This window comes from Apteryx rowi, unplaced genomic scaffold (assembly GCF_003343035.1).
Source record: "Apteryx rowi isolate R43461 unplaced genomic scaffold, aptRow1 scaffold_556, whole genome shotgun sequence".
In the NCBI taxonomy this organism is placed as follows: domain Eukaryota; kingdom Metazoa; phylum Chordata; class Aves; order Apterygiformes; family Apterygidae; genus Apteryx; species Apteryx rowi.
The window spans coordinates 155,224-167,530 of NW_020450823.1; the positions used below are offsets into that span (position 1 = coordinate 155,224).

General features: G+C 42.0%; 1 protein-coding gene across 2 annotated transcripts in view; it reads right to left on the reverse strand.

Annotated features, from left to right (window-relative positions):
- The window catches only part of CD9 (CD9 molecule), a 20,926-nt gene extending 20,028 nt beyond the window's left edge, over positions 1 to 898 (reverse strand). For both annotated transcript variants that reach the window (XM_026081616.1, XM_026081617.1), the window contains exon 1: positions 704 to 898. In XM_026081616.1, the coding sequence (XP_025937401.1) occupies positions 704 to 769 (66 nt within the window). In that variant the 5' untranslated portion in view covers positions 770 to 898. The remainder of the gene's footprint in view (positions 1 to 703) is intronic.
- Positions 899 to 12,307: the final 11,409 nt, after the last annotated feature.

A 12,307-nucleotide genomic window follows, 5' to 3' on the forward strand; every position in this document is an offset into this window, starting at 1 on the left:
CCCCTCCCCCCCCCGGCTGCCTTTAATCGCGGAGCAGCGAAACGCCCCAGCCTCTGCCACCGCCTGACCGCGTGGGCGTTTGTTTGCGGCGCCGCTACCGCGGGCAGGTAACCAGGAGCTGGCCGCCGGCCCGGCCCCGTGCGGCAGGGAGGAAGGCGGGGAAGGCGCCCCGGGGATGCGGGCAGACCTGCCCCTGGGCAAGGGCCGGCCACCCGCGAGCGCGCCGCCAGCCCGCTCCGCCCGAGAGCCGCCGAGCTCCGCAGCGCCGCGCCCGCGGGGCCAGAGCGGGGGCGTCGAGGCCCGCCCCGTTCCCTCCGCGGGGCTGAGCCGCGGCTCCTCTCCCCCGCTCCCGGCGCCGTCGCACTGGCGAGAGCCTGGCCCCGGGGCAGCGCAGCTCCCGGCGCACGCTGCTGCTCGGGGCAAACTTCGGCAGGGCGGGAGCGCAGGGAAAACACTCAGTCCTCTCCTCCCGCGGCGGGTGGGGGGAACCCCCCCCCCCTTGCAAGGTCATCCCAACCCCATGGGCGCGGGGAGGGGTGAGAGGTGGGCGAGGCAGGGCAAACAGCTCCTTCCCGGGGAGCCACGTCGGGGGAAGCGAGAAACTGGAGCTCCTGGCTCCACGGGGCGGGGACGGGGCAAACACCCCCTGTCCCGGGCACGCCGGAGGGGCTCCGCGGGGCCGGGCCGGGCGCGGGTCTCTTACCCAGAAAATAAAGTTGAAGCCGAAGAGCAGGTACTTGATGCATTTGGTGCCTCCTTTCACAGGCATCCTGCGGGCCGGTGGGGGGGAGCAGCGTGCAGTAGCGGGGCTCCAAGGGGGGGGGACGGGGCGCAGTACAGCTACTTTCCCACAGTGCCACTCCTTAAATCCGCCTCTCGCCAGGTCCGGCTCCGCTTCCCACGGTTCCCCTGCTCCTTAACACGGCCCCCTCTCCTCCCCCTGCCCTAACCCTCCCTTCCGGAGCATTTGGCCCTCCCTCCTTCCCTGCCGTGCACTTCGCCCTCCCCTATCGGCTCTCCGTTCTTACACCTGCCGCCCTGGCTCGCTCAGCCCCGCCGGCACCTTTGCTCGGCCGCCGCTCCGCGCCCCGCCGTGCCCGCCTGCCTCAGCGGCGCCGGGCTCGGCCCCGCGCTGCCACCCCGCTGGGCTGCTGCAGGGCAGAGGAGTCGAGAGAAATAGTTCTCACATCGTCAAGAGTTGTTCCACCAGACAGTGATGAAACAACGCGATGTGCAAAAAATAGACGCATCTCTACAATACACACGCAGGCCAATACTTTGTCCGTGCTTGAATGGATTTAAACATAAATGCATCAGCACAGCTTAAATGGGTATCTTTCTCATGCAAGATACGCTTAGGACAAAGTTAACAGTTAAACTGTTTTAATCTTTCAAATACGTCTGCAAAGTTATGAGTGCAAAGTGAGACAAAACACATTAATTTTCAGTGGAGAAGTTCCCATTGATTTTAATTGGAAGTTCAGCTCTCGGCTTCTGATTCTTGTTAGCGTAGTAATGAAAACTGAGGGCTCATATTGCAATTTGTCATTATTAAAATATTGACAGCAGTTACTGAGAGTCAAAAAAAGAAAAAAGAAAAAAACAAAAGAGTTCCTGAAATGTAAATAAAAACAGGTTGGCGCTTTTGTTGCCAAAATAAATGACAGCATAAAATATTGAATTGGACAGCCATTTTGCAGGGAAGGTTGCAAAATATTAATATATGTTTCCATTAGAAAGCAAGGCAGAAAAATATAGAGCTAGGAGAAAATCAAAGAGAGAGTGCATACAGCTGTGAGTGCACAAGCAGAGATGGCCTGTGCTGGTGCTGCGCTGCTTGCTGTGGCAGCAAGGGAGTGCATGGGGAAGGATGGCAGGCTGCTGCATTGCTGTTTCTGAATCATGCCCACTGGAGCCAGGAATGAAATGGCCCAGTGATCCCAGTGCTCAAAAGTAGGATGGGGGGGAGCTGGATCATGTTAAATGATGCTGCCTTAGCTTTCTGCCACTCTGTTTTGGGGCCTTTGGTAAAAAGGGCTGCTAGTAAAGAGGGTCATGACCTTGTCCCCTGAGAGAAGGGTAAATGACGCTTAACTTTAGGGAGAGCAAACTCTCCCTAAAGCATTTGGGTTTCTTATGGAGGTCAGTAATGGGAATTGGAGAAGTGGAGGCTACCCACAACGGTATAGATCCAGAAAGGCTGACAGTAGTAAGTGGAGATGACTAAGACTCTACTCTGGTGGTAACTGTGAACAAAACAGAGACTGTAAGTGAGCTTACTGTGTTTCATTCTTAACTGTGACTGATTTTCTATACTGTTTTTTTTAATTTCCTCATTAAGAATTTATGCTTCCTAGTCAATATCAGTAATGCTGCTTTCCTAAACTTTCTAAAATTTTTAAGTGCTTTGGATTAAAAAAAAAGATAATATTAAGCTTTTCATGTTTACACTGTATTAAAGCAGCTCCCATGAAAATCAGGGGTAGTAGGTACCTATTTGAGCAGAAGAAGAAATGGACCTGATGGATCAAAACATCCTGTGAGTTTGCACTTACTGAAATCCAAAGTTTCACCATTCACCCAGGGAATTAATTTATTAAGAGATGGAACTGATTTATTTATTTTTTAATATGAATAGCAAGATACTGCTAGCAAACAGTGCAACTCTTTGTGTTTATTTCCTGATTACTGATTAGGTTTCCTCATCTGAATAATCTGAATGGTTCTAAACTTGTAAGAAGCTGTATATAGAGAAGGAAAGGCCCAATCTTTCATCTTGACGTCTTCAAAATTATTAGCAATGCATTACTAAAAGGAGAGGTTTGTTCTAGGGTTTGAATAAAAAAGTGTAATGTAGGTGATGTAAACTGAACTTCTTAAGAACGTGGAATGAAAAGAGTTAGAATCCGTGCTTATCTGGCTTTTTTCCATTCTGTATGAAGGGTAAGGAGAAGACATGCATGTTTCAGCCTTTGAGTGTGTAGTTCTGACATTTATCCATCTCTCTGAAAATAATCTGAATTTCTCTGAGCATTTTGGAATGAGATAGTAATCAACTGAATCTCTATATAATAGAAATCACTGTTGGAAATCTATGGCCATTGTAAAATTATTTCATAAAGATTTGTTATTTTAAAACCTTGTATTTACGTGGGAGAATAGGCCAAGATATTTTGCACTACCTATTTATTATCTTCACTTGAAATTATACCGGATGGTTAAAGTGTTATTTTCTCCCAGTGTATCAGAGAAGAGCACTCAGGATATTGCTGCCAAGAAGAAATCTGAATTTACCAGAAACTCTTTAAAATTACCTTTCTGATCATCTAGACAGGACACTGCCTTAGTTTTCACCTACAGATAACCCAAATTATTTCTTTATATTTTAATGTGAAACTAAATGTCTTGCTTGTGCCAATACTGAAGAAGTGTTTGCTTCTCACAGAAAAGCATCTTCTCCTCAGACTGTGCTAACCGAAGGACCTTGATCCTTTGATTAGTAGAGAGGGAAAACAGAAAGGGTTCCTTCCCCAACTATTAAAGGAGCCGGAAATCACTGGTAAGTACTGCAGAAGCACGGAGGCTTGCGGCCTCCTTGGCCTCTTTTTCCCCATCTCTACCTTTGCAAATATATGGAAGGACTTGTGTCAACTAACTTGATTCCTTTAGTCTTCTTTGCATAAACAATTTCAGGTTTTTAACATGTTTCTTTCAGCTCCTTTAAACATCCAGGCACAAATGATTCTAACTGCAGAGAGATAAAGTGCAAAACTTTCCTCAGTGAAGGATAGGGATTAACAGAGGTTCTTGAGAAGTGCAGATTAGAGTAGAAAAATAATAACAATTTTCATTTTTGTAGAAAAATAACATCTCTTACTGTATAAGCCAGTCACAAAAGAAGGAAAAAAAGGCCGTTTTGTTTGCTTTTTAACTTCAGTGAAATTTTTTTTGCTTTGTAACTCATGATTGTGGTACACTCTGTTCAGGGGCGGAGGCAGCCATCAGGCAAGCAACGGGGCTGCACAACCGCACAGCTTCTCTGCCGTCGTGTAGCTAAGAGTTTACGATGACCCAGGTGACAGCAGTGTAGGGCCTGTGGCCTCCTAATTCCTTTTACCTCTTAAAATCCGCTCTGAGTATATCCATGAAATCTCACTTTAAATATGTTAGTTCTTCTGGCCTAATCCTTTCAAGCAAATTTTAAAAATACTTATTTTTATTGTTTTAAATGCTGCAATAATTTGGAATAGGGTGACACATGAGAGATAGTTGTGACATGTAAAGTTTCCTGTTGGCTTTTCCATTTGGGGCTGTGAGGGAGAGAGGTTGGTCTTTGAGCTGGAGTGTCAGGATTTTCATTTCGTTGCAAAGCTGACTCAGAGGATCAATCATCCTGATAAGATGATGGCAAAAACACTGGCCTTCTTTCACTGCTGAAGGAAAAGTGTTTGGAGTTTGGTATCCATAGCAGCTTACCTTCTGGAAGACCTTATGCTCTTAGCAATTCTGTCCATGGTGGAAGTTTTTCTGCCTTCTGCCATGAGAGAAGGACTTTGAAGACTCCACAAAGCCCCATGAGATGTCATTAGAAATTGGGTCCTCCTTTACCACTGGAAGTATAGCTGGAAGTAAAGGCCTGAAGCCAGACACATCTTTAACTTCTCTGTTTTCCATGCTTTTTAACTCACTTTTTAAAACCAAGATTTGAATAAGATTAGAAGAGATTTAGGCACATCCTCTCAAGTATTTGGCACAAGACCTTTGTGTATAATACATTAGTAGTGATAATGTCAGGAGTGCAACTGGAAAATCTCTGTGTGAACTTAGGAACTCTTAATAAATTGTTTCATAATCATTTATCGTTTTCAAACTCTGTATTGGCATGAGATAAAAAGCAAAAATATTTTATTCTCAGTTGTTTAAATTTAAACTTTCTGTTAAAGTACAAGCATCACTTCCAAATGAATCAGACTCTTACTACTAGCTATGATGAAAGTAGGTCATTACAGGAAGAAGGGATATGGGAAGTGTTACTGTTTTAGTAAGGGAAAAGAAATCGCACATGCTTTTTTAGTTGTCATGGATTACAAAAAATAATCTCTATACCCTTTAATTTTTCAATAAAGCAATTTGACATCATTTAGTATCTACTCTGTCATTTAACTCCTCTTCAAAATTTATACTCCACTAAACTTACCTATAAGCTTAAGACCCTGATCCTGCAGATACTAAAACTTAAACCTGACTTTCAATATGTGAACAATCTTGCATTTTTAGGATCAGGATCCAAACCTTTAGGAAACAGTAGGCTGTTTGTAGTAACAAATGCCGTAGCTATGAAGAGTTGCAAAATCCCTTTTTGGAAATTATGACTGTAATGAATACGCAGCTGTAATTATGATTTATCTAACTACGGCTATTTTGATGTCCATATGTGTCAGACATCTCAGTATAGGTGAGGCTATTTTAAGATTACAAGTGGAGCCACAGGCTGAGGCTGCTACTGAGGTGTGCACTGTTAGGGGCTTCCTTGAGCATACACACCTGCCAGGTGTTGGGATAACAGAGTGCTGCAGCATCTGTGGCTCTGCATGGCAAACCCTGTTGGTTATCAGATTAAAAATCAGGCCACCAAGGGTTGTTTAGCACTTTTGTGAAAGGAGCTGGAAAAAGGTCCTGGCTTTGGAAGTGCATGAGACAGAGATACTGTATGTCCAGTGGAAGAAGTAAGTCTCATACATGCAGCTTTTGAAACATCCAGGATTTCTTCTAAGCGCTGCTCCTCTAGGGCCCTTCTCTATCACTTTTACTCTGCCAGAATGATGAGGAACTAGCTGCATACATTTGATAGTATTTCCAATAAAATGTTAGCACTAGTATATGTATCAAGCATAGACTATTAACAGAACGGATCAGAAAATGGTACACCCATGCCACGTGACCCAGATGGCATGGCTACCCTAAGTAATGCTGTACCAATACTTAACAGTTGCCTATATTGAATAGTTTTTCTCTGACATAAAGTGTTTATTAACTAAGGCCCCAATTTTGCAAACATTTGTGGTCTTTATTCTGTTCCCATGAGTAGTTCCATGATCTTTCACAAGTCTATTTACGGTAGGCGAAGTTAATCAGGCATGTAACTCTTTTCAGATTTAGGCCTAACTCTATGCATTCAGCTGCTTCTGTTTTGCTTAAGCTGCCTATATTGGCTACGTCCATTTATTTGGCCAGGCTGTGGGGTGATGGTTCAGTGGATGTGGTTTCAGAGGCAGTGGTGGCTTCTCGAAGAAAATAGTAAACACTTTGTCACTGAGGACATCTGATGTGGTCGTTGCATCTGTCAGTTCTTGCTTTCCCTGTGTGAGAATGGCTCATTCTCCCTCAGCTTCCTGCTTTCTCTCTCTTTCACACCAACCTAGCAACATTAGAGTTATATGACTGAGCTTTAAAAAGCTGTTTTTTGGGGGGGGGGGGGTGTTTGTTTGTTTGTTTGTTTGTTTTTAAACTTTCAGGACAAGTAATGTTTTACAATGGAGGAAGTGGGGGTATTTTTTGCCTATTTTGCAGTTACTCAGAATTGTTCCAGGAGATTATTCCCACTATCTTCTCAAAAAGAAAAGAAAGCCTCTTTATGCAAGTGCCAAGCACAAATAAAATGAGATCCAAAACAAAAAAAGGGAGACAAAACTGAGTACATGAAAATAAGAAAAAAATATCAAGGAGTGTTTCACTTCTGTGGTAGAGGTTTAGTATTAGAAAGGGTTATGGTACACACAAATGCATATACATTCTGTATGCAGTAGCCTCTCTGAAAATTAACATAACTTAACTTTCAGACTGGCTATTCTAGATTGCCTACTACAGAGTAACTTCCTATCTAAGCACTGTTTTTGAAAGGAAGAGGGTTTAATTTCTGGATAACAGAACAACATTTGCTGATAGAGTTAATTTTTTTTTTTTTTTTTTTAATTCTGAAATAACACCCATCTGAGAGAGCTGATCTAAATAGATACTCCAACACAGGTTTAATTAATGGGTGCATAGATAAGGCTGACTCTTTTTCAGCACTGATCTTTCCAACTTCTCTATTTTGCAAGCACGTATATTTGATTTCAAGCCTACAAGTAGCTCTTTGGTAATTAGGCAACTACTCATAACTTTGAGCATGTAGATCAAAAAATGCTGTTTATAGGATTTAGTTTATTGTTTTATTCTATTAATTTCTTTTCTCCCTCTTACTCCTCATCCCCCCCCCCACTCCAATTTAGCTCTCAGGTTCTTCTCTTGGATTTTTTCTTTACTCTGTTCAGTTTGTTTAGCTCTTCATCTTGAGAACTGAGGGTAAGGGGAGGAAAGTGGGTTGAAAAGGGGATATGGAGAGAAGTTGCAAGATTACTGAATATTATTGCTCCCTTGAATCTGTCAGCTCTGAGCAGGTCACTAGAGGTTTTCTAAAAAAAGTTTTACTGAACTGTTCCATCCTACTGAAGTCATTGCCCTTCGTAGTTTCTGTGAGATAATCAAAAGGGCACGAATGGGGCTTCTGGAGTAGTCATGGTTGCATAGTTTTAATGTGCTCATGAAGTCAGTAGTTGTTTCCTCCTGATCACTTTGCAACATTGCTTCGTAACTTAAAAATGCCTGTCAAAAATCACTTCCCCTTTCCATCAGTATCTCTTTGTGTGCTTCACAAAATCCTTCATTTTGCAGACTTGGAACAATGTTTAAAGTCCTCAGAGAGAAACTACTGCTTTATAACATTGCTTTTAGGGATGCTTACAGACCTCGCTGGCCATCCTGGCCAGTGTTGTGGGAGGCCTGTTATATTATCATTCATAGGAAAAACATAACAGGACTTTAATTCCCAATGTGGTGTTGGATTGCAGCTTGTCTTTTTGTGTAAGGAAGGCATCTAATCATGTCACCCAGGTTACATCATGTTGCACCTGAAAATCAGCTGATGTGGACCTGAAGTGTACTTCTAGTGGGCCCATCTGTTCAAGTGCAGCTGCACAAGCACCATCTCCAAAATCACTGGCAAATGTTGTGTCTTGTGCCATACTCAAATACGTTATCAGGCTTTGGAAAATAATGCCAGTGTCATGCCCTGTTGCCAGAAGCTGCTTTTTTTAATGCTGTCAAAGAGGAGGACAAATTTTTGTGGGCAGATGTTCAGCTGGTATATGCAGTGTGCTATGTAATTTATTTTGCCACGGCCATTACTGAAAAGTATGATGCTGTGGATACCCTTCCTGTCCCGATCAGTCTAGTATGTTTGACCATTCCCAGCTATTGTTGTCTAATCTGAGTCAGCTGGAAAACTGTTGCATGAAATTTTGTACAGTTGACAGATGTGTCCTTGGGAGTTGAAATTTAACTACGTGGATTATTTTGGTGCCTGTGCTTATGTGGACATTTATTTATTTATTTATTTATTTTTGTGACTGGAACAGAGGAATATAACTCATCAGGACCTACCTGAGGCAGACTGGTCTGTACATGGAAGAGAAGGAGTAGAAAATAAGGCTTGTGGCAATCTACCAGTTCGTTTCAAGCATTTAAAAAAAGAAAAAGTAACAAGCTGTTGCTATCTCTTCCCAGTCTGTAGGAGAGGGATGATTACTTTCCTGAAAGGAATACTAGACCTTAAGGAATAACAGAGCAAAAGTATCCATTAAATACTGGGGCCTGCTCTTCAGAATAGGAAAAAGAAAGGCAAAAGCCAAGCTGGGAGAATTCATGACGTTTCAGCTTACTATAAGCCAAACACAACTACAAATGTAGCCACCAAGGGGGCACATACAAGTCCAGAAACACAGCAATGTTTTCAGTATGAACTTGTTGCTAAGCATGTCTTCCATTTGTTTAAAAGACCTGGTCATTTGTCTGCATTTTCAGCTTTTTCACAGAGATTTCAACATTTTTCCAGAAATACACCATTCTTCTACTACCATATGATAGGTACAGTTAGCACTAGAGAACTTTCTCTTATCAAAGAAAAAACATGGTCAATCAAGCAGAGAAATGTTGTTATATGTCACAACTATTCTCATGCATATTTTCCCATGAATTACACTGCCTTAAAATGAGTAACACATTTCTCCAACTGTTCCTCAAATAATCATTAATTAAATAACCTCTTGCAGAAATCTGGGGGGCTAGCACATGTCCCATCCTATCAGCCAGAAGGGCTTGCTTCCACAGGAGGACTAGATTTTCAAAGAATAAGATATGTTTGTAAACACATAGCAGTGTATTTCCTCCCATCTCAATTTTAGCTTATGTTGTGTCAAACGGAAAAATCTTTCCTTATTCTGTAATAAGGCATCGCCATTACTCTAACTAATGCTTTAATTATGTTTAATTATGTTGACATAGTATGCCATGTACCTGCCCCAAGTTAGTGGAGCAAAAACATAGGTCTTTTGCTTGCTCAGACCATAGGTGAAATGACCTTTGTTAACCACCTGATGTTTCACTAAAACTTTTTTTCAGCCAGTGCTCCCTCCTTTGGTGAAACCTCAGATGAAACTGGTAGAAAAAAAGAAGGATCAAGATACAGTAGAACTGAAAATCATCTCTTCCATGCCTATCAAAGTAAGAAATTAAGATTGAAAATCTCCCTAGAAATTGGTTTTGTTGTGTGCGTTTCTGGGTATTCTGCATACTTCTGAAGGGTGAGGGTAATTTTTGTTTGTGTAATATTTTCTGAGATAAGTCTCCACCTGAAGATTTAAAGAAGTGGCAAATGAGCATCTTTGTATTCTTTTCTTTTGTAGCAACAACTGATTACATTTCTTTGATTTTGATTTAGGATGTTGTCTTAGTCTATATTCAGCTCACTACTAAATTTGAAATTGTAGCTGTTTACTGTGCATAACAATAATATCACATATCACTGCTCAAAAGTTGTGTTGTGTCCATAGTTACCATTTCCATTTTAGAGTTAATGAATAGCATTCATTCTTCACCTGTGTAAGCAACTCAGTGCTTTGGGTCAGGAGACCAGGTGACCTCAGTTTTGCAGTTGATCAAGCAGCGCTGTGGCTTTCAGGCTCAAAACTATTGTCAAAGTTTTTTCAAGTGAATCTAGCAATACTGAGAAGGCACAGAGATTTGGAGTTATATTTGGAGTTATTGCCAAATCACTGGCAGTGAGTCTGGTTCTTAGAGTAAATATTGAGTATTACCAAAAAATTTTAACCTCTTTCAGGAGTTTCAAGTTGAGTACTCTAAAGCTGAATCATATAAGGAGCACCTGACACCAGAGGAATGTCTTTGGAAGGCAATTTAATTTGATTCCAAAGTGAACAGGAAAAATGCTAATAAGCAACGTGATTAAACTAGGGGAAATGATTTGCTCTTCAGGCAGCTTTTGAGATGCTCTCTCAGGATTAGACTAGGTTTTCTTGTTTTCCCAGAAGGTTACAGTTGCTTAGTAAAGCTTCCAAAGACTCTTCTGGGGAGACCTCTCCTCTCAAGGCTGCCTTGAGAATGGGAAATTGAAGTAAGGTTAACCCAAACCTGTGTAGTATTTACCTAGGGGAAAGGAGAAAAAAAAAGGGGGGGGGGGCGACAGACCTAGTAGAATGCCTGGGGTAAGGGGGAGCACCGTTTTTAACTTTAATTACTGGTCTTCAAATGTCAGTAGGCAGAGACAAACTGTGAAATGTGACAAAAAATTAGTATGTGACTCTAGTCTATTGATGGCCTCAAAACTTCAAAAAATGCCAAGGAATAAATCACCACCTTGATGGAATAGTATACTCTTGCTTGTATATGTGCCTTGTATGTGCCCTTGGTGGCTACGTTTGTAGTTGTGTTTGGCTTATAGTAAGTCAGCTATTCCTAAAAATTGTTGATATCCTATGATGTAGCTGACCCTGAACCCTAATATATGCAGAAGAAACCTCAGCTCTGCTTGTCCAAGGGTGGTCTCTAATGCAGTGCAGAATCTGCCATTTCCAGTTACTAGTAAGTGTGGATACAGATCTCACATAACCGTATACTGCAGCTTTGTGTGTGTGTGGTTTTTTTTAAACTTAGTGCAATTACTTGCACGCGAACTTGTTGCCATGAAACTAACCAATGTTTGGCATGACTCATAATGGAAACTTGAGAAGATGTTTGGCTGGAATCGCAAACCAGTCAGCTATATATAAAGCAAGAAAGGGTGGTGTTTTTTTTGTTGCTGTTTTTTTTCTTCAGAGTCTAGTATTGGCTTAAACTGTAATTTTCAGATGTTCTGAGCGTCTTTAACTCCCAGGGCCTGATTCTTATTTAAAATAAGGCTCTCCTATAAATGCTTGGCTGTGGATCAAGCGTGTGAGTATCCATATTTAAGTCTCTAAATGTAGAATTGTTTAGCTTAAGCTACTAAACTTGAAGATTTTGACCGTTATCTTTATTACAGAGTAAGTCATAGAAAATAATCAGAAAGAGGAGCTTAATTCCTTTAAGATTACCTTTGTGCTTTTAATAGTCATAAAAGGTGCTAGATAGATATGAATGATTTCTCATATATGAAGTGTGGTGTGAGCAGTAACAGTGGAAGTAACATTGTTCAACCTTGAACTGGAGAGATCACCTATATATTTACCCTGCAGCACCCTTTTATCCTGCATGAATGGACCGACCTAGTGCAAGCCACTGCTCTGTAATGTGCCTGCACTAGACATTGGATGTCAGCTTTGGACAGTGCATTGCTCCCTTGCACCGAATGGCCTCCAATTGCAAGGGGGGCTCACAGGGGGTTGCACCCATCTCCAAATCCCAGGGCAGCTCACTGTAAGAGCTGAATAATTTCCTCAGCAAATCTTTCATTGCTCATGCTCTTGGTTTAATTTCAAAGATGCTACAGGTGGTTCTCTTGTGTGCAAAGAGAATGTAAATGTCAGAGATGAATGGGCCAGCCCTGCTAGCAGGTGTCTACCGGGTATCTTTTTGAAATAAAAATCTCCAATGTTCATCCCAAGCCATTAATGGCTTGAGATCATAGTCTAGTGTGTAGCAGGTATCTCACAGCCTTTAAGAAGCAACACTGTGGTAACCGTCCATCTATTGATCCATTTAATTTTTTAACTAGCTGCCCAGTTGCTTACCTTGAATTCTTTTACTTTCTTCAAATTCAAGCTTCTCTTGCTCTTCTCTGACCTGAACACTGTCATTCCCTAAATGTTCTGCTCTCACTGCTTTATACTGGAAAGAAAGAAAAGAAGAGAAACATAGTTCCTTTCCATGTAGCCTGGGGACCTTCACTGCTTTACCTTCTTCAGGGTTGCTTGTTCCTTCCTTCTGCAGCCAA